The sequence below is a fragment of the Myxocyprinus asiaticus genome, chromosome 41 (genome assembly GCF_019703515.2).
Source record: "Myxocyprinus asiaticus isolate MX2 ecotype Aquarium Trade chromosome 41, UBuf_Myxa_2, whole genome shotgun sequence".
NCBI classification, from domain to species: domain Eukaryota; kingdom Metazoa; phylum Chordata; class Actinopteri; order Cypriniformes; family Catostomidae; genus Myxocyprinus; species Myxocyprinus asiaticus.
In genome coordinates, this window is record NC_059384.1 from 17,721,399 (window position 1) to 17,744,547 (window position 23,149).

A 23,149-nucleotide genomic window follows, 5' to 3' on the forward strand; every position below is an offset into this window, starting at 1 on the left:
CCTCAGAACGATCCAGTGCTGGTCGGACCAATCAGATTCTACGCTACAAGACTGTTTTGATCACATGGACTGGGAGATGTTCCGGTCCGCCTCTGATGGCGACATCGAGCTTTACGCTGATAGCGTAATGTGTTTCATCAGAACGTGCGTAGAGGACGTCGTTCTGACCAGAACTGTACGAATCTATCCGAATCAGAAGCCATGGATAAATAGCGATGTTCGTGCGGCACTTAATGTGCAGACCTCCGCTTTTAATTCCGGGAACGTGGAGGAGCATATGCCAAGAACCGCAAAACGCCAGTACAGGAGTAAGATTGAAGGACAGTTTAACACCACCAACTCTAGAAGCATGTGGCAGGGAATTAACATCATCACGGACTTTAAAGGGAATAAAAACTCCGCCATGAACACCGCTGCCTCTCTACCGGATGAGCTAAATACTTTTTATGCTCGTTTCGAGGGAAATAACACCGCCCTCGCGGAGAGAGCTCTTGCGGCTGAAGCTACAGAGGTTACTTCACTCTCCGTCTCTGTAGCGGATGTAACCCGATCCTTCCGACGGGTGAACATCCGTAAAGCCGCGGGCCCAGATGGCATTCCGGGCCACGTCATCAGAGCGTGCGCGAACCAGCTGGCTGGTGTTTTTACGGACATTTTCAACCTTTCCCTCTCTTTGTCTGCAGTGCCCACATGCTTTAAAACATCCACCATTGTGCCTGTTCCAAAACAATCAAAAAATAACTTGTTTAAATGACTGGCGTCCTGTTGCTCTGACCCCCATCATCAGCAAATGTTTTGAGAGACTAATCAGAGATTACATCTGCTCTGTATTGCCACTCTCTCTTGACCCACTGCAGTTTGCTTACTGCAACAACCGCTCCACTGATGATGCCATTGCATCTACAATACACACTGCTCTCTCCCACCTGGAAAAAAGGAACACTTATGTGAGAATGCTGTTTGTAGACTACAGCTCAGCATTCAACACCATAGTGCCCTCCAAGCTAGATGAGAAACTCCGGGCTCTGGGCTTAAACAGCTCGCTGTGCAGCTGGATCCTGGACTTCCTGTCAAGCAGACGCCAGGTGGTTAGAATAGGCAGCAACATCTCCTCATCACTGACCCTCAACACTGGAGACCCACAGGGCTGTGTTCTCAGCCCACTACTGTATTCCTTGTACACACATGACTGTGTGGCAACACATAGCTCCAATGCCATCATTAAGTTTGCTGATGACATGACGGTGGTAGGTCTGATCACTGACAATGATGAAACAGCCTACAGAGAGGAGGTACACACTCTGACACACCGGTGTCAGGAGCACAACCTCTCCCTCAACGTCAGTAAGACGAAGGAGCTTGTGGTGGACTTCAGAAGAAAAGACAGAGAACACAGTCCCATCACCATCAATGGAGCACCAGTGGAGAGAGTCAGCAGCTTCAAGTTCCTGGGTGTCCACATCACTGAGGAACTCACATGATCCATCCACACTGAAGTCATTGTGAAGAAGGCTCATCAGCGCCTCTTCTTCCTGAGACGGCTGAGGAAGTTTGGAATGAACCGCCACATCCTCACACGGTTCTACACCTGCACTGTAGAGAGCATCCTGACTGGCTGTATCTCCGCCTGGTACGGCAGTAGCACAGCCCACAACCGCAAAGCACTGCAAAGGGTGTTGCGAACTGCCAGACACATCACTGGAGGTGAGCTTCCCTCCCTTCAGGAAATATATACAAGGCGGTGTGTGAAAAAAGCTCGGAGGATCATCAGAGACTCCAGCCACCCGAGCCATGGGCTGTTCTCACTGCTACCATCAGGTAGGCGGTATCACAGCATCAGGACCCGCACCAGCCGACTACATGATAGCTTCTTCCCCCAAGCAATCAGACTTTTGAACTCTTGATCTCCCACGATCAAAATACATCAGCACTGCACTTTATTACCCTTACTCTTATATCTCACACCGGACTGTCATAAATTATATTATTATTATATTATGCTCTCTCTTAACAACTGACTATCAACCGACAGCCTGAATGTCAATACAGTACAATACTGTACATTCTATATATATATACTTTTTTACATATTTTTATTTTTTATTTTTATTGAATAATGTGTATCTATATAGTGCGTATTGTATACTGTACAGTGTATGTTATTATTTGTATACTGTTGAGTGTAATTATGTGTATAACAGATGTTTAAATTGTGTTGTGTTAATTTGATGTTATTGTAAATTGGTATATGTCTCATCACTGTCACGACTGCTATGTTGATCGGAACTGCACCCAAGAATTTCACACACCATTGCACTTGTGTATATGGCTGTGTGACAATAAAGTGATTTGATTTGATTTGATTTGATTTGATTTGAGTTAACCCACGGAAAGCTGCTGGACCTGACAATATACCTGGCCAGGTGTTCAAGGAATGCACTGATCAGTTGGCTGCCATTTTCACTGACATCTTCAACACTTCCCTGTGCTCAGCATCAGTTCCTATCTGCCTCAAAACAACTAAGATCATCCCAGTTCCTAAAATGTCAACTGTGTTCTGCCTCAATGACTACTGACCTGTAGCATTCACACCCATCATTGCAAAGTGCTTTGAGAGGCTGGTACTGAGGCACATGAAAGACCACCTCACAGACCACCTTGACCCTCTACAGTTTGCTTACCGCTCCAACCAGACCACTGATGATGCCATCTCCACTGCACTTCACCTCACACTCACACACCCGGATAGAAAGGACAATTATGCCAGAATGCTGTACATAGATTTCAGTTCAGCATTCAGTACAGTTATCCCAATGAGGCTGGTAGGAAAATTGAGCCTACTGGGCATGAACATCTCCCTATGCAAATGGATCCTGGAGTTCCTGACTAACAGGCCCCAGTCAGTCTGTGTAGGAACAGTACACCTCCAGGGTCATCAAGCTGAGCACTGGCGTGCTGCAGGGATGTGTGCTCAGCCCTCTGTTGTTCACCCTTCTCACCCAAGACTTTGCTGCCCAGCACAGCTCAAACCATATCATCAAATTTGCGGATGATACAACGGTTACAATGATGAGACCGATATACAGAGCAGAGGTCAATCGGCTGGTGGACTGGTGTAGAGACAACAACCTGTCTCTAAATGTTGACAAGACTAAAGAGCTGGTTATTGATTTCAGAAGAACCTGAGTCACCCACACTCCCCTGAACATTAATGGGTCATGAATGTTAATACTAAACATTAACATCCGCTGTGGAGCGAGTTCAAAGTGTTAAGTTCCTGGGAGTGCAACTGGCGGAGGACCTTACCTGGACACTCAACACCACCACCACTGCCAAAAAAAAAAGCCCAGCAGCGTCTCTACTTCCTGCAGAGATTGAAGAAGGCCAGCCTCCCTTCTCCCATCCTCACCACCTTCTACTGAGGAACCATAGAGAGAATCCTCTGCAGCTGCATCACTGTCTGGTTCGGAAACTGCAGTGTCTCTGACTGAAAGTCCCTACATCAGATAGTGAAGACAGCAGAGAAGATTGGAGTCTCCCTCCCTCCTCTCAAAGAACTCTTTGATAAACATTGCATCCACCGTGCATCCAGCATTCACCCATCCCGTGAACTGTTTGCCCTACTGCCGTCTGGAAAATGGTTCAGGAGCATCTGTACTGCTACTACCAGACACTTAAACAGCTTTTTCCCCCAGGCTGTCAGGCTACTCAACTCCTTACCACTCCCTCCTACCCCATTAGACTGCTAAAACTCTCTTGAATCTTGAATGAATCTGCTCCAGATACTTACATTGTGGGCTATGAGCAAACAACCTCTATCCCTCAGCTGCTCAGAGAGCATGTTATGAGGGTCCTATACAATGCTTACTTTCCATAAACATATAACATTCACTCATATTCTAAGTGTTAGTACTGTTGTTTAGGGTTTGGAAACAACTTACATCTTTCAACAGCCATTTTAATTCCCCAGGAGGCCTCTGGAAGACTTTAAAATATGACTTAAGCAGCATTATGGCTGTTTATAACTGCTCTACATGTGATGGATACAGATATCTTGAGTTATTTTGATTGGAAGGTAATGGGAGATATCTGAGGCATTTGTCGTGGTGAAGTACAATCAGTATTGGCATGTGATTTAAACTGAACCCATCATGAGGCCTGGGGGCAGATGCATCTAAATCTAACCATCAAAAACTATTTTACAAACAGACTCATGTAATAACAATTATGAGCATAGAGACAGACTTCAAAGCTTTGAGATTTTTTTCCCCTCTTTCAGAAATACCATTCTTGCTTTCAACATAATTAGTTTTTGTATGCAGACATCATCTTCTGAAATCATGTACACGCTGTCTGATGTGCAGTAGGGAATAAGATATTAAGGTAATATTTTTCGCAATTTACTGGCAATATATTAAGAATCACAGCTGTGCTGATATTTTGTACGATGGCATGATTGTGATTGTGATATTGCTTTTATAAAACAGTCTATAAAAAATATTTTGTCTATTTTTGCTCCACTAATGGAAAAAGTTCTAAACGAAGCCACAGCAGCATCAACTGTTGTGTGTTGCTGAGCAATGCACAGATGGAGAGACTGCCTGGAATGCCACAGACACATACAAGTGGAATAATATAAACATTAAATATCAGCACTCTTGGAAATTCTGATGTCAAATCAGATTAGAGGACCAGAACTAATTTTTGTATAACAAAATCTACCACTTGCTTTAAAAACAGTTTAAAAGTTCCAGTTACAACTTTCCATAGCCAGTAAGGATCAAACTGATTTTTTTAAACTAATCTTAACTCCACATCGTAAAAAAAAAAAAAAAAGAATAACAGCTTCACATTTATATCGTAAGGGGAAAGAGAGAAAGTAATGCAGTTTGAGAGTTGTCAGGAGATTGACTGACAGGTGAAGCAAGCTTACCGGAGTCTCTTGTAGTACTGCTTGACCTGCTCCAGAGATCCAGCATTGATTTGAGCCTGATACTCCTCTACTGACACATTGTCTCTGTAGTAATATCCCTCCATGCTCTCCAAGGCTATGAAAGAAACATTGTGTGAATCTTTGGGGGTGATTCTACAGACTTTTAACTAGTTATATTGTAATTAAATCAAAAACAGCAAGTTGAGGCACTAACATGACTTTACTTTGAAAGAGCACAATTCAGCATTTTTATTTATTTATTTATTTTTTGCATGCATCAAACTAGCCATGTTTTAACAAATACCCTACCCTGGGTGAACAGGACGGGGTAGATTTTGAAGCTGCCACCATGTCTAAGTCTCTGGGGTAACTGCTGGAAATAAAATGCCTCCAGGTAAAAACAGACTTTCAAAGCCTGCCGAGTGCCCTCCACTTGGTATGAGATGGGCATATCTGGAGACAGAGAAAAAAAAACTTTAAGCATGGTGGAATCAGAAAGAGCTCTATGAATAAAAGATTTTATGCCAAGACAGTGCCTTTTGGAATACTGAATTTAAGAAAACAAAGACTACTGCTATTACTGATATTAACAATAATAATATAATCCTTAAAAAAAAAAAAATGCCTTTATATGTATGCAAATATATACGTTTCCTATATAGGGTACTCACTAGCAACAAGAGGCTCTCCTTCAAATTGCCTGAAACAGAAGGTGACCTTCTCCAAGTCTATGAGAGCAACCTGTGTATCTTCTAGCATGGCCTGCTCATCTGTCTAAATGAAAAATGAAGAGTACATAAGAACCAAACAATTACAAAAATAGGTCTTTCTCTTATGTGCATTGGTCTAAATGTGTTCAATGAAAAAGTATCTAAATTTTCTTGGTAAGAGTGGAAAAAAGAGTGAGTGTGCATTTGCTTGGGTATATTGTAGATATAAAATAAAATCATGGCAGACAAAGGCTGAGGAGAAGGAGAAGCACAGAGATTCATTCTTTATTCATACTTGGCTCTCTATCTCTCTCTATCCGTTCTCTAGTTGATCTTCTGCCAGCATACACACACCAGTATGCCCGTGGCTATGGATAAGAACCATCTGCAGACAAATTAGAACAAGTCTAGTGTGAGAATCGTGGGACCACTCCTCATGAATCTGCAAGCGACACCTCTGCCTGATACGTGGGCTGACTCTCTCAAAGATCCCCATGTGCCAGATGCCACACTCCTTTCATCTGGGGGCCTACAAATCTGCAAAGCGATATTATGTCAAGACATTCCCTTCAGGTTGCTCTCTACTGCCTGCTCTCCCTCCCCTAAGTGTGTTTGTAGGTAAGGGGGAAGAGCATCAGTGCTGTGGATATAAGTCTAGAGTCTGAAACACTGAGAATGTTCATATTACATGTGGGTTTAGTTTCTGCGACTCCTCTGCTTCACTGCTTTGTCAGCACAGTTAAACTACATGCTTGATTAAAACATGTCTATCTCCCTGCTTGCAAATCCAGCTTAAGCTGGTACAGTATCTGTGTTCTGGAATACAGTAGCTGTTCTATTTCTAACATTCGTTCTGTATTTCACTATGGGAACGCCTCAGGCATGACTGATTGTGGAAGCACCAATGATTCCATGTCTGTGGAAAACTGACAGACCAATCCCTGTTGCCACTGCGTAGTCCCACCTCCCCAATATAAACTGCAGCTACCTGCAGCTACCTAAATCTCTGCATATCTCTTCTCTGTGTGAACTGCAAGGAGGGCAGTGACATGAGATTCCCCACTTCTTGTTATCAGAGAACCGGGTTTACGTGAGTAACCATAGGTAATCTTTCTAACATTCATTTGGTTTTTCACTATGGAAAATTGACAACTCCTGAATGGCAAATATGCTGACTGAAGCAGATACAAAAAACAGAGAGACACCAAAAAACACCTAACTTAGCCTGAATCATCTCCCATAGGGCCTCAGCCAAGAGATGTAGACAAATGAAAAAGGAAAAGGTGACTTATTTATTTATTTTTTTAGTAAATACAAGTCTGCTTAATATGTAATACTCTGCAAGCCGGTCTCAAGGACAGAATGCGCCAGTGAAGTCTTTCGACTGTGTATGGGAAAGATCAACTTGCCGCAGCACAAACCTACTGGACTGAAATGCCCTTGAATAGAGCCCAAATTGTAGCCATACCCTCTGTGCAGTGGGCACGTAGGCCCCCCATAGCTATGTAACATAACACAATCACATCCACCACCCACTTCTAAGATGGTCCAATTTGATCATTAACTGGTCTAAGCTGGTCAATAGCTGGTCTAAGATGTTCACTAATTAATGCAACTTGGTAATTAGCTGGACTAAGATGGTCCAAGCTGGTCATTAGCTGTCCCAAGCTGGTCATTAGCTAGTCCAAGTTGGTCATTACTTGGTCCAAGCTGACCATAAGCTGGTCTAAGCTGGTCATCAACTGGTGCAAGCTGGTCATTAGTTAGTGCAAGATGGTCATAACTTGTCCAAGCTTGTCATTAGCTGATACAAGAAGGTAATTTGCTGGTGCAAGTTGGTTGTTAACAGGTCCAAGCTGGTCCAAACTTTTCATTAGCTAGTTATTAACTGGTCCAAGCTGGTCATTAGTTGGTACACGATGGCCATTACCTCATGCGAGCTGGCCATTAACAGGTGCAAGCTGGTCATTAGCTGGTGCAAGCTGGTTATTGGTTGGTGCAAACTCAAATCAAATCCCTTTATTGTCACTCAACCACATACACAAGTGCAACAGTGGGTAAAAGTCTTGGGTGCAGTTCTGAGCAACATAGCCGCAGTGACAGTGATGAGACATGTACCAATTTACAATAAACATCAGATTTACACAACACAATTTACGTAACTAATATACACATAATTACACACAACACGACATACAAATAATAATATACAATGTACAGTATACAATACACACAATATAGAACACACATACACAATAAAAATAGAATAGTATATATACAATAAAAATAGTATATATAAAATATACAGTAGGTTGTATTGTGCTGTATTGACATTCAGGCTGTCGGCTGACAGTCAGTTGCCAGTGTGTTGTTAAGAGAGAATATAATTTATGACAGTCCAGTGTAAGATTAATAAAGTGCAGTGCTGATGTATTTTGATAATGAGAGATCAAGAGTTCAAAAGTCTGATTGCTTGGGGAAGAAGCTGTTATGGAGTCATCTGGTGCGCGTCCTGATGCTGCGATACCACCTGCCTGATGGTAGCAGTGAGAACAGCCCATGGCTCGGGTGGCTGGAGTCTCTGATGATCCTCCGAGCTTTTTTCACACACCGCCTGGTATATATGTCCTGGAGGGAGGGAAGCTCACCTCCGATGATGTGTCTGGCAGTTCGCACCACCCTTTGCAGGGCTTTGCGGTTGAGGGCAGTGCTGTTGCCGTACCAGGCAGTGATGCAGCCAGTCAGGATGCTCTCTACAGTGCAGGCGTAGAACCGTGTGAGGATGTGGCGGTTCATTCCAAACTTCCTCAGCCGTCTCAGGAAGAAGAGGCGCTGGTGAGCCTTCTTCACAATGGCCTCAGTGTGGACGAACCATGTGAGTTCCTCAGTGATGTGGACACTGATGAACTTGGAGCTGCAGACTCTCTCCACCGGTGCTCCATTGATGGTGATGGGGCTGTGTTCTCTGTCTTTTCTTCTGAAGTCCACCACAAGCTCCTTGGTCTTGCTGACACTGAGGGAGAGGTTGTGCTCCTGACACCAGCGTGTCAGAGTGTAGGCTGTTTCATCATTGTCAGTGAACAGACCTACCACCGTTGTATCATCAGCAAACTTAATGATGACATTGAAGCTATGTGTTGCCACACAGTCATGTGTGTACAGGGAATACAGGAGTGGGCTGAGAACACAGCCCTGCGGGGCTCCAGTGTTGAGGGTCAGTGATGAGGAGATGTTGCTGCCCATTCTAACCACCTGAAGTCTGCTTGACAGGAAGTCCAGGATGCAGCTGCACAGTGAGCTGTTTAAGCCCAGAGCCCGGAGTTTCTCATCAAGCTTGGAGGGCACTACGGTGTTGAATGTAGAGCTGTAGTCTACAAACAGCATTCTCACATACAGTTGTGCTCAAAAGTTTGCATACCCTGGCAGATATTGTGAAATTTTGGCATTGATTTTGAAAATATGACTGATCATGCAAAAAAAAAAAAAACTCTTTTATTTAAGGATAGTGATCATATGAAGCCTTTTATCATCACATAGTTGTTTGGCTCCTTTTTAAATCATAATGATAACAGAAATCACCCAAATGGCCCTGATCAAAAGTTTACATACCCTTGAATGTTTGGCCTTGTTACAGACACACAAGGTGACACACACAGGTTTAAATGGCAATTCAAGGTTAATTTCCCACAACTGTGGCTTTTTAAATTGCAATTAGTGTCTGTGTATAAATAGTCAATGAGTTTGTTAGCTCTCACGTGGGTGCACTGAGCAGGCTAGATACTGAGCCATGGGGAGCAGAAAAGAACTGTCAAAAGACCTGCGTAACAAGGTAATGGAACTTTATAAAGATGGAAAAGGATATAAAAAGATATCCAAAGCCTTGAAAATGCCAGTCAGTACTGTTCAATCACTTATTAAGAAGGAAAATTCGGGGATCTCTTGATACCAAGCCAAGGTCAGGTAGACCAAGAAAGATTTCAGCCACAACTACCAGAAGAATTGTTCAGGAAACAAAGAAAAACCCACAGGTAACCTCAGGAGAAATACAGGCTGCTCTGGAAAAAGAAGGTGTGGTTGTTTCAAGGAGCACAATACGACGATACTTGAACAAATATGAGCTGCATGGTCGAGTTGCCAGAAAGAAGCCTTTACTGTGCCAATGCCACAAATAACAACACCTTGACATGCTGGCATAACTGGCTTGTTTATGCTCCTCCGCGTCCCCGGAATTAAAAGCGGAGATCCGTGCATTAAGTGCCGCATGAACATCGCTATTAAACCATGGTTTCTGGTTAGGGTAGATCCGTATTGTTTTGGTCGGTATAACATCCTCTATGCACTTCCTGATGAAACACATTACGCTATCAGCATATACCTCAATGTCGTCGTCAGAGGTGGACCGGAACATCACCCAGTCTGTGTGATCAAAACAGTCTTGTAGCATAGAGTCTGATTGGTCCGACCACCACTGGATCTTCTGAGGGCGGGTGCTTCTTGTTTCAGTTTCTGCCTGTAAGCCGGAAGAAGCAGAACGGAAGAGTGGTCCAATTTGCCAAATGGTGGGCGGGGGAGGGATTTGTAGCCATCCTGGAAGGGAGAGTAGCAATGGTCCAAAACCCAGTCCCCTCGTGTGTTGAAACTGATGTGTTGGTAGTATTTCAGTGCTATTGACTTGAAGTTGGCTTTGTTAAAGTCCCCGGTCACAATGAGCACGGCCTCAGGGTGCGCTGTTTCCTGCTTGCTTATACTCCCATACAGTTCCTTAAGTGCCCGGTCTGTGTTGGCTTGTGGTGGGATGTACACAGCTGTGATAATGACCGCTGTGAATTCCCACAGTAGCCAGAATGGCCGACACAGAAAAATGAGAAATTCCAGATCAGGAGAGCAGAAAGACTTGATAGACTGTACGTTCCTCTGATCACACCAGGATTTGTTGATCATAAAACATAAACCACCACCTCTGTTTTTACCTGAGAGGTCTTTCGCTCTATCCGCTTGGTGCACGGAGAACCCCGTGGGTTCGATGGCTGAGTCTGGAATCTCCGCAGACATCCAAGTTTCTGTTAAGCAGATAATGCAGCAGTCCCTCATCTCTCGTTGGAAAGAGACTTGTTGTCCAGAGACTGAACATTTGCCAGTAGAATACTGGGCAGCAGGGGTTGATTTGCGTGACGTCTTAGTCTGATGAGAACGCCGGCTCTCCTTACCCTTTTCCGGCTGCGTTTCCGTGGCCAGGCTGCCCAGACAAAGGGCTCCGCTGTCGTGTTTGTAAGCCGCAGGTCGGCAATAAGGTATTTAAAGTCCGGTTTTCGGTGTGCTATTGCAGAACCAATGTCCATAAATGTTTGTCTATCGTAGACAATAAGGCAGACAACATCCAAGACAAAAAACATAAGAATTGTAGGCAAAACAAACACAAACACAAAAACTGCAACATTGAGTCAGAGCTTGCAACGCTGCAGCCATAATCGGCGCCATCTTGAGCTAATTAAGCTGGTCATTAGCTGGTGCAAGCTGGTCATTAACTGGTTCAAGCTGGTCATTAGCTGGTGTAAGTTGGGTATTAGGTGGTGGAAGCTGGTCATTAACAGGTGCAAGCTGGTCATTAGCTGGTGAAAGCTGGTCATTAACTGGTCCAAGTTGGTCATTAGCTGGTGCAAGGTGGTTATTAGTTGTTGCAAGTTGGTCATTAGCTGGTGAAAGCTGGTCATTAACTGGTCATTAACTGGTTCAGGCTGGTCATTAGCTGGTGTAAGCTGGGTATTAGTTGGTGCAAGTTGGTTATTAGGTGGTGGAAGCTGGTCATTAACTGGAGCAAGCTGGTCATTAGCTGGTGCAAGCTGGTTATTAGTTGTTGCAAGTTGGTCATTAGCTGGTGAAAGCTGGTCATTAACTGGTCCAAGTTGGTCATTAGCTGGTGTAAGTTGGTTATTAGTTGGTGCAAGCTGGTCATTAGCTTATCCAGCTTAAGGTGGTCGAGATGGAGCATAGTAGCTGGTCAACCAGCTAATTACTGGCTAATTACCAGCTTAGACCAGCTAGAAACCACCAGCTAGTATGTTCCAAAACACAGCTACTAACTTAAACTGGATTTTCCAGCATGGATTGCATGACACACTTCCCCCAAACCACCTTCTTGCTTTGTATCTCTGCAACACAGCCTAGGACTCAATATGAAAACAGCGGAGGAGAGAAATAATCGTTTCTCATATCCTTCGCCTGCGAACATTCTCATTTTACGGCCGCAGTAAAAGTGACTCTGGGTACAAATAAATCTTTCAAATAAAGAACAATCCCAGGAATACAAATAAAGAAATGTAATCCTCTGGCCCCAATCATGAACAGGTGAAATCAGATCTGAAGTCAAATCCAGAGAGAGAAACACTTTACAACACACAATAATCCTGCATTGTAACAGGTCTGCCAGAATGCCTGCAGCTTGTGTAAATTGCAAGTGTTGGGTAAACACATATAAACAAAGTAATCCATTCATTAAGACAACAAACTCAGTTTAAGTCACAATACAATAGCATCGCTCTGACCTTGTGGCTGGTTGCGATAAACAAAAGGCAGATGTAATCTGGAGGGAGAAGGACAGTTAAACAAAGAAAGAAAGTTGCAGTGTTGTGAAAGGCCATGCATTTTAATCTTAGGGATGCTTTCAATCTCACCACGCAATTTTCTCAACAAGCAATTTAATGAACAAATGTCATCTCACTCATTAAATGTGTAGAATAATAGACTTTAGGTCAGATGTTAGGTAGCAGTTCTGCTGTGCACTGATACTCACAGCCATTAAATTAACTCATCAACAGAGTTGTGATGCATCAGGCTCGGGAGTACATATTTTTATATATATATATATGTGTTCAATTTTCTGATTGAATGAGCCACGTTTAAAGTTGGTGTAAAACAAAGCAATAATCCACAAATGACCATGTGTTACAATGATTTTACCATGGATAAAGGGTCAAATCACTTTACCATGGGTAAGGGGAAAGAATAGAGCATAAAGTCCCCTTTGCAATAATAAAATCACTCTATTGGTTTATTCTGGTAAAATGGCAATAGAAAATATGATAAAACACACTAATGTTTAAAAAACACTCTAGGCTGTTTACTGTTGCCAAACAATATAGCAACTTTAGTATACACATTATAGAATGTGAGGTCACAGGTGTGTGTTTATTAACATTTTACAACAGCTTTGAACATGGCTAATAACAGTTGATATATGATCTCACTTGAACTGAATTTGATATTAATGCACCAATTTGCACAGCAAACATAAACAGTCTAAATGTTATAATGGCTAATGGATTCAGAGTCTCAGGATGTTATGATCTTTATGTGAAAACATCACTTTCTGGACTTTATGAATAATAATAATAATAATAATAATAATAATAATAAGCAAGGTATTTTATCTCTGTGCTGATAACTCTTCTTATTGTAAGGTCTAAGTAAAATATATTTAAGGGTTAATTTTATACTTTATAATTATTATACTCATAATTTTTACATCTATATAATAATATTTATTATTATTTGTATTGTTATTGTTACTATTTTTTATCAATTTAGAACTTTATGTTTGTTTGTTTGTTTTGTGTTGAGACAAAAGTGGAATAAAAGTTAGAACATGTTATTGTAAGCATTGTTATTGTAAACTGACATGTTCAAAAAAGGAAAAAAAATAATAATAATGGCTTATGGACAATTTTACTCGGTGGAAGAATTGTTTATTGTGATTAATTTAAATCACTAACTTAATAATAAATTGAACGTTTTTGTATTTTATCAACTTGCTGTTGCCGCCATTGTATAAACTCATGCTTTGTGCTATGCCTAAATAACAACAGCTCTTGGTGTTGGTAAAATCATTGTACTGTAACATATGGCCTCTCATGGTGTGTTACTTCAACAACTACTGTGCATCTTTACAGGCTACGCATCACAGACAAAGAACACCGTAATGTTGCAACTAATATAAAGCCATTATAAACCCTCTACTATGGTGTGAGATGCATTAAGTAGGATTTCACAAAGCCAAGTTTGTTATGTTCGAAATGATAAAACAATAGACATACCGTTCAAAATCAAGACCAAAAATATTTGGGTACTTATGGTGGTCAATCGTTTGTGGAACATGTTCCTAGTTAACGCAATTAACTACACCTGTAGATCCTCTATAATGTGTGAAGTGAGATTTAAAAGGAAAAGGAAAATTCTCTCATCATTTACTCACCCTCATGCCATCCCAGATGTGTATGACTTTTTTTCTTCTGCTGAACACAAAGATTTTTAGAAGAATACTTCAGCTCTGTAGGTCCATACAATGCAAGTGAATGTGTCCTAAAATTTTAAATAACCAAAAAGCAACCAAAGGCAGCATAAAAGTAATCCATATGACTCCAGTGGTTAAATCCATATTTTCAGAAGTGATATGATAGGTGTGGGTGAGAAACAGATCAATAATTAAGTCTTTTTTTTACTATAAATATTCCCCCCTGCTCAGTAGGTGGCAATATGTACGAAGAATGCAAGCTGCCAAAAACAAAAGAAGAATGTGAAAGTGAAAGTGGGGATTGATCGTAAAAAAGGACTTAAATATTGTTCTGTTTCTCACCCACACCTATCATATCTTCTGAAGATATTGATTTAACCACTGGAGTTGTATTGATTAATTTCATGTTGCCTTTATGTGCTTTTGGAGCTTCAAAATTGTGGTCACCATTCACTTGTGTTGTATGGACCTACATAGCTGAGATATTCTTCTAAAAATCTTTTTTTGTGTTCAGCAGAAGAAAGTCATACACATCTGGCATGGCATGAGGGTGAGTAAATGATTTTTAAATCATTTAAATCATTTAAATAATTTTTAAGTGAACTATCCCTTTAAGTGTCACCATTTAAGGGCCACCGTTTATCCAACCCTAAGGACTAAGTCTATGACAAATACTCACCAGGTTGGGGGAGAGCAGCGACTGGAAATGGAACAGCAGTCCAGCAGAGGATATCTGCTCAAGCCAGTGGCGACTGGCTTCCTGACTCTCACTCTCAACACTGAAGGTCTGGTTCAACACTGCCATCACCTGCTCTGAGAAAGAGCACACTGCTGCCACCAGACTCTGACTGAACACCATGTCCCTCCTCAATTGGATCTCTGAGTCTGAGAGAGAGTGAGAGAGTTCAAGGTCAAATGTGCAATTTTGTTCATGTTAAAATATTTGATCCTATCCCAGCTTAAAGGGACAGTTCAACCAAATATTTAAAAAAAATATGTCATCATTTACTCACCCTCACGTTTTTTCAAACTTATATACTATAGCTTATGTTCAGTAGAATGATAGGGACTGACAGCCTCAGTCACCATTCACTTCTTTCATTGTATGGAAATAAAAAGCAGGGTCAACATTCTTCAAAATTTCTCCTCGAGTTCCACGAAACAAAGAAAGTCATAAGGGTTTGGAAAGACATGAGGGGTAGTAAACCATGATAAAAACAGTAAGCCATTAATAGTTTGATTCCCCTGAAAAGTGCCAGTGGAGTAAACAATAAACACTGTGGCACTATCAAAACATTGCTCTGTTTGTTTGACTATCCAACTAGCCTGACACAGCAACACTGGCTTAATCAATGGCATGAGATTGGGGCGGCACTATGTGATTATATGACCAATCGAAGATGCGGAAGTGTTTGGGGAAAACTCCGCTTGGTGACGCAAGTGGTGTAGAAATTACACACTTCACCTTTAAATTACCATAAAGTGAGTGCAAATCTTCTCAATTAGCCTTTAATGAGCCCTTAACCTCAGTGTCCCCTCAATCAAATCAATGGAACTTCTCACATTATCTCTTATTTTGCGAATCCACATTACTGCTCACAGACTAAAATCAGCAAGTTCTGATGCAGAACTAATAAGCGAAAGCTGCCATAAGAAAAATGAACCAAAGAAACAATTCACAATGAGCACACATTACACACCATAACAAGAGGCTGTTTCTTTATTTGCCCAGCCAAAATGTTTGCATTTTCTCATCACAGCCTTGAGAAATTATGGCTTCTTTTATTACATTATATTTCCTTAAGGGGATTATAGAAGTCTCTTAGGGCTCTGCTCATGTGGATAATTTTTCTCGGAGGATGTTGGGGCCGCCTGTGCAGGTGTGGTGGAACTGCTGTGCGGTGGAATTCTCAATTGAGTGTAATTTATTCAGGGTGACCTCAAAAGAATGGTTACTGTTTAGTATGACAGATTATACAGCATAAGCTGTGAATAGGTGCCTGGTAAAAAGACTGATGCATGTTCCATATGTTTATTTTTAGAGTATTTGCATAATATGCACATTTTTGGGGTCAACTTGGTTTAATCGACACCCACCTGTGTACTGCAGTAAGACCAACAGTAGCCGAGTTTTCACCTCTGGAGAAAAATAAAAAGCAAAATGAATCATGAAATAAGTGCAATTATTAAACATGCTCAAGGGTGTAATAAACTAAGAATGAACTGAGCGCAATAATTGCGTTGTGTATTTGCACGCACTTTCTGTGCCAGGATTTTGTGCTGAAATACCATACACAAAACTGCCGCAACTGTTTAGTGAATGTACCCTTCTGTCTACTTATGTTAGGAATAGATCAACCAAAAATATAAATTCTGTCATTATCTTCTCACCCCCATGTTATTCCAAACCACATGACTTTGTTTCTTGTGTGGAACACAAAAGGAGATATTTAGCAGAATGTCCAAGCTGTTCTTTTCCATATAAAGAAAGTGAATGGTGGCCTCTACTTTTGTGTTCCACAGAAGGACATGGGGGCAAGTAAATGATGACAAAGGGACAGTCCACCTAAAAATTAACATTCTAAGTAAGGTGCTGCTATTCCTAAAATAACTATAGCACTACTTTATATTTAATTTTCTTTTTAGATATTAAATGGGAAGTGTGAATAAAGAGGAAGAGACTTTTAAACACACCAGACTAGACTATAACGATCATCAGCTTATGTTTCCTGCAAATTCATCAGGTTGGGCACTTATACACGAGCACACAAACAGCAGCAGAGGGAAGCTAAAAAGCAGTAGAGTGCTTGTTCAGCCCTTGCTGACAACTGACCTGGGGGATTTCAAGCCAAATATTCACTCTCCCTCCTCATAAATTCACATGTAGCGGAATGTGCTTGAAATATTCCCTCCAACCTCTACCGCCAAAGCTTCTAGCCCTAGTAAGAGCTGCTTAAGAGTGGTTAGTTTTTGCCAGGCTCATGTGTGTGTTTGTGCATGTCTGTGTTGTGAAGACTGACCTTCTGCAAACATGGTGATGGTGTGTATGAGAGCCTGGACGCTGCTGGGCAGGTTCCATGGATCCTGCTTGACGTGAAGCCGCAGTTTCTTGGTGCAGTTGAGTTTGGGCTCCATGTCCTGGTGGAACTCTGTCCAAAAACAATCACAAAACCGCTGGAGTCAAACATGCACAGCAGTGATTGTACAAACAAGCAGACAACTTCTGTTTGCTTTAAAGGAATAGTTCACCCAAAAAATGTAGTGCTGTATTGATTTAATCACCCTGCTGTCCTTACAGTAGATACTGTAGTACCAATCATAAAACATGATGATCATAAAGGTGTGCTGCAAAGACTGTCATGGAATTTCAGAGACAGGACCCAATTGCAGAATTCAAAAACAAGTTTATGACAAAAAAAGGGTATCCAGGCTGGGGTAGGGAAAACAGGGCACAGGACCAACTGGACTGGGCTACGGAAACCAGGGAAGGAGTAAACAGACTGACTGGCAGGACCGACATGAGAAAACAAACAAGACAGGAAACAAGATGAACTGGCACTGGACAGCAAACACGAGGAGACTAAAATAGGGAGAGGAATCAACAGGTTAACGAGACAGGGCAGGTGAGACTAATACACTAATAATAGGCAAACAAGGAAGCGGGGTACGACATCAGACATAGAGACACGTGGCGATTCAGAAACAAAACAAAGCCACATGCTCACACAAGACAACAAAACACCCGAATGGCATGAGCGCACGTCGCCAAGACAATAAGGCAATATACGCTCATGCCAACCGACAGAACAGACAAGAGAATGTGTAGCAATGCCAAACAAATTCCCACACTAAACAAAACCTAAGCGTACATTGCGAGGCAAATGGCACACGATGCACGCAACAGGTGACGAAACGAGACAGGACATCTGTGCGAGAGTCCGGCCACACACACACCCGACACCTCAGACCAAAAAGACCGAACCTCAACACAATATGAAGACAGCTAGCGACCCGGATTCACAGCGCAAAGCGAGTGCAATGCATATCCGCGAAAGACAGACATAGATTATTGACGCGAGTGAATGCCGCCAAGATGACAAGCACAATGCACTCACGCCAATATAAGACAAGACATGGAACATGAGTGTCCGGATCCCGACATCAAAACCAAAACCGAACCAGACAGAAGGGTCAGGGTCTAGACAACATGCTCCAGACAAGAAACAAGACTGACCGAAGAGCGCACGGCAGGGAAATCAACCGAAACCGTGTGCTCACACCAATACAGACAACGAAACACAAGACAGACTGGCCAACAACAAAAAAAGTCGCTTACTCTAATATTTAGTTGGACCGCCTTTAGCTTTGATTACGCTGTGCATTCGTCATGGCATTGTTTCGACCACCCTATGCTGTGTCACAACATTTATTTCCGTCCAGAGTTGCATACATTTTTGGCCAGGATCTTGTATTGATGACAGGAGAGTCGAACCACTCCGTAAAGTCTTCTCCAGCACATCCCAAAAATATTCAATGAAGTTAAGGTCAGGACTCTGTAGTGGCCAATTCATGTGTGAAAATTATTTCTCATGATCCCTGAACCACTCTTTCACAATTTGAGCCTAATGAATCTTGGTATTGTCATCCTGGAATACACCCGTGCCGTCAGGGAAGAAACAATCCATTGATGGGATAACCTGGTAATTCAGTACATTCAAATAGTCAGCTGACTTCATTTTATTGCCGCATAATGTTGCTGAAACTAGACATGACCAACTGAAGCAACCCCAGATCATAACACTACCTTAAATCCAAACTGCAACTTTTTTTTGGCCAGGCAGTGTATATTTCTGTCATACTATTTTCCATTTAGTCTGTATGTGCTGCATGCTACATAGTGAATTGGAGCTCTGTTCATTGTCATCTGCTACAAACAGAGTGCGCAATGCTCATGGTGGTGTTTTAGAGCTCCTTGGTATGAGCAGCTGGCTTCATATTTAAATTCGAACATTCTCAAAACAAGACCTATTTACTTTGAAGCATGCAGCACATGCAAACTATAATTTATCTCATTATGTGCTGTGCGCTAAATAGTGGATTAGTGCTCTGCTCGCTGTCATCGGTTACAAACAGAGTGTGCAGTGCTTATGATGGTGTTTAGAGCTCCTTGTTATGTGCAGCTGGCTTATAATAATTAATTATAATTTTATTTATTTATCACACATTATACATTTGCACATATATAGTGAAATTCTTTTTCCACATATCCCAGCTAAGCTGGGGTCAGAGTGCAGGGTCAGCCATGATATGGTGCCCCTGGAGCAGGCAGGGTCAAGGGCCTTACTCAGGGGCCTGACAGTGGCATCTTGGCAGTGCTGGGGCTTGAACACCCAACCTTCTAATCAGTAACCCAGAGCCTTAACTGTTGAGCCACCACTGCCCCTTCACATTTACATTCAAACATTCTTAAAACAAGATCTATTTACTTTGAAGCACGCAGCACATGCAAACTTATATTTATCTCATTAAATTGCAGCCTTTGCAGTTTAATAATCACACTAGGACATAATGTGATTTTAATTTGTGTGCTGAATGTTTAGTAAATTACATTCATACGTCAGTTAGTATCAGTTTTTGGTATCTGAGCATTTTTAGGAGCACAAGTATATGAGTGCAGAATCTGAACCAATTCCGATAGCAGTATCGGTATCGGGACATCCCTAATTTCATTCATAACAGCGATTATACTATATTTCACTATGAGCTCTGAGAAATCTACCACAGAGTGACATGAGATAAATTAAGAAGACAAACATCTGTCTGTCAAGTTTCTGGTACGACCGCAGGTTTGTTTTGCTTGCTTTGTCATTTTCTCTCCCTCGTGTTCCGCAGGCACGCTCGACTGGCATGATCAGCGTTTCCATGAGAACGCTGATTGTTCTCAGTGCAGCGCCGATCATGCCACTGATTGCTTGTCGAGCAACACCTGTTCCAGGCTGACTGCACGCCCTACATACGCAACACCTTTTGATAAATCCCCTGACGAACACACTGCTCTCTACTCTGCGCGGTGGCGCATTGCTGACTTTATTAACAAATATTTTTGGAACTGTTACCTCTGCTCCTGGGTCATTCTGTCCAGCACCTACACATTACAGAATAATCTTGCCACAACATGGACCCAGCAGAGGATTCCACTCTTCACTCCACCCTTTTACAGCAGGGACGTCAGCAAGACCAGTGGTTTTGGAGGTGATGGCCTCACGTCTCGCTGTTCTCACCTCCTATGTGCAACAGCTCCGCCCATCTCCGACTCCTGAATCTCTGCGGGAGGTTTCCTCAACAGCCCCTGCGACGCCTGTGTATTCTGGATGTTTTGAAGCCCGCATTCCGTGTCTTACCCCTTATTCAGGTGAGGCTGAATCCTGCAGCGCATTCATCTCACAGTGTTCCCTGTTCTTTACGTTGCAACCCTCCATGTTCGCCTCGGACACCATGAAGGTGGCTTGTGTCATTACACTCCTCACCAGTAGGGCTGGTGAATGGGTCACTGCTATGTGGGACAACCGACATCCCTGCTGCGCTTCATATCAGACATTTATTTCGGAGCTCCACCGAGTGTTTGATCGCTTGGCTCAAAGTCCGGAGATGGTGAGGATTTTGTCTGGACTCTCCCTAGAAGATCGACGTGTTAAGGATTAAGCGATAGATTTTCACACTCTTGCTGCTTCTTGTGAATGGAATGATTTCGCTATGAGAGATTGCTTTCTATACAGGCTTTCTGATGACATTTTGTATGAGATCTATTCATTGGATTTACCTCCACGCTTCAACAATTTGGTGGATTTGGCTATTCGAGTCGATCAACGCCTCGCTCTGCATCGCCATCACTGCCGACGGCACTTTCCACATGCTATGGCGGTAGATCATCCTGCCCGCTCTGCCTCACCAGCATACTCGCCTGAACCTTAACCTGATCAAGAACCCATTCAAGTCGCCAGGACTCAAATCTCCAGTAGGCAGAATCAACGACACCTTATTAATGGACTGTGTCTGTATTGTGCTGCCCCGGTTCACCTTGCTGCCGCCTGTCCGTGAAAAGACATCGCTCGGTAGGAGAGGGGTTACTGGCGAGCGCAACACCTTTTGATAAATCCCCTGGACATCGGACACTTTTTCCAGCTTGACTACAGTTTGGATCGGCCTGTCATACTGTTTCTGCTTTGATTGACTCCGGCGCTGAGGGTAATTTTATGGACCTTGAATTAGCATCCAAATGGCGGCTTCCCATGTTTCGTCTAGATGAACCTATCAACGCCCATACCCTGAGCGGAACACCACTGTCCGTCATAACTCATTCCACTGAGGCGGTCACGTTTATCTCCGGGAATCATACGGAACAGTTGTCATTCCTCCTTATTCTGTCTCCATCAGCTCTGGTAGTGTTGGGGCATCCTTGGTTGGTAAAGCACAATACCAACACTGTTCTTGCTTGGAGTCCTTATTGTCTGTCGCACTGTCTTAAGGTACTGTCACGGTTCTGGTAAGCCCAGAGGTTTGTTAGGCTTGTTTTGTCATTTTCACTCCCTCGTGTTTCACAGTTTTCAGCGTTTCCATGGGAATGATCATTGTTCTCAGGGCAGTGCAAATCATGCCACTGATTGCTTGTCAAGCAACACCTGTTCCAGCCTGATTGCACTCCCTACATACGCCCTTATGTTTCTCTGTTTCTTTGCCAGATTATTATGCTAAGTTGAGTACTAACCTCGCTCTCCTTGTCTAGCTGGTCCTGTCTTCTCACTCTGTTGGTTTGCCCGTGTTGTTCAGGTTGTGATTTGCCTTCCAGTCTTCGCTGAGTTCAGCCTGGCAATCCACAAAGGAATTCCACTCTATGCCCGCGTGACTCAAGATGGCGCCGAGTATGGCTGCTGCGTTGCGAGCTCCGAAACAACATGGCAGTGTTTTGTTTGTTTTGTTCACAATTCTTATGTTTTTTGTCTTGGATGTTGTCTGCCTTATTGTCTACGACAGACAAACACTTTTGGACATTGGTTCAGCAATTTCACACTGTAAACCGGACTTCAAATTCCTTAATGCCGACCCGCTGTTTACAAACACACCAGTGGAGCCCTTTGTCTGTGCTGTTCGGCCGCGGAAACGCAGGAGGAAAAGGGGAAACAGAGCCAGCGTTCTCATCAGAGTAAGATGCCGCGCAAATCGACCCCCGCTACCCACTATTCTACTGGCAAATGTTCAGTCTCTGGATAACAAGCTCTGTGAGCTGAAACCCGCGGGGTTCTCTGTGCACCGAGCGGACAGAGCGAAAGACCTCTCAGGTAAAAGCAGAGGTGGTGGTGTATGTTTTATGATCAACAAATCCTGGTGTGATCAGAGGAACGTACATTCTATTAAGTCTTTCTGCTCTCCTGATCTGGAATTTCTCATGCTTCTGTGTCGACCATTCTGGCTACTGAGGGAATTCACAGTGGTCATTATCACAGCTGTGTACATTCCCCCACAAGCCGACACAGACCGGGCACTCAAGGAACTGTATGGCAGTATAAGTGAGCAGGAAACCGCGCACCCTGAGGCCGTGTTCATTGTGACCGGGGACTTTAATAAAGCCAGTTTCAAATCAGTCGCACCAAAATACCACCAGCACATTAGTTTCAACACACGAGGGGACAGGGTTTTGGACCATTGCTACTCTCCCTTCCGGGATGGCTACAAATCCCTCCCCCACCCACCATTTGGCAAATCAGACCACTCTTCCATTCTGCTTCTGCCCGCTTACAGGCAGAAACTGAAACAGGAAGCACCCACCCTCAAAACGATCCAGTGTTGGTCAGACCAATCAGACTCTATGCTACAAGACTGTTTTGATCACACGGACTGGGAGATGTTCCGGTCCGCCTCTGATGACGACATCGAGGATTATGCTGATAGCGTAATGTGTTTCATCAAAAAGTGCATGGAGGACGTAGTTCCGACCAGAACAATATGGATCTATCCGAAACAGAAGCCATGGATAAATAGCGATGTTCGCGTGGCACTTAATGTGCGGACCTCCGCTTTCAATTCCGGGAATGCGGAGGAGCATAAACAAGCCAGTTATGCCCTCCGAAAAACTATCAGAACAGCAAAACGGCAGTACAGGAACAAGATTGAAGGACAGTTTAACACCACCAACTCTAGAAGCATGTGGCAGGGAATTAACAT

General features: G+C 42.9%; 1 protein-coding gene across 4 annotated transcripts in view; it reads right to left on the reverse strand.

The window, feature by feature from the left end:
• The window catches only part of LOC127432055 (phosphatidylinositol 3,4,5-trisphosphate-dependent Rac exchanger 2 protein-like), a 238,069-nt gene that overhangs the window by 66,691 nt on the left and 148,229 nt on the right, over positions 1–23,149 (reverse strand). For 3 of the 4 annotated variants that reach the window (XR_007895679.1, XR_007895678.1, XM_051682838.1), the window contains exons 30-35: positions 16,951–17,079; positions 16,028–16,069; positions 14,610–14,815; positions 5,605–5,707; positions 5,243–5,386; positions 4,934–5,048 (exon numbers count right to left, since the gene is read on the reverse strand). Coding sequence is in view for 1 of the 4 variants with exons in the window: in XM_051682838.1 (XP_051538798.1) it covers positions 4,934–5,048; positions 5,243–5,386; positions 5,605–5,707; positions 14,610–14,815; positions 16,028–16,069; positions 16,951–17,079 (739 nt within the window). In the remaining 3 variants the exon portion in view is untranslated. Of the gene's footprint in view, positions 1–4,933; positions 5,049–5,242; positions 5,387–5,604; positions 5,708–12,185; positions 12,224–14,609; positions 14,816–16,027; positions 16,070–16,950; positions 17,080–23,149 lie in introns of those variants that run through there. The other variant, XR_007895680.1, reaches the window with a different exon arrangement.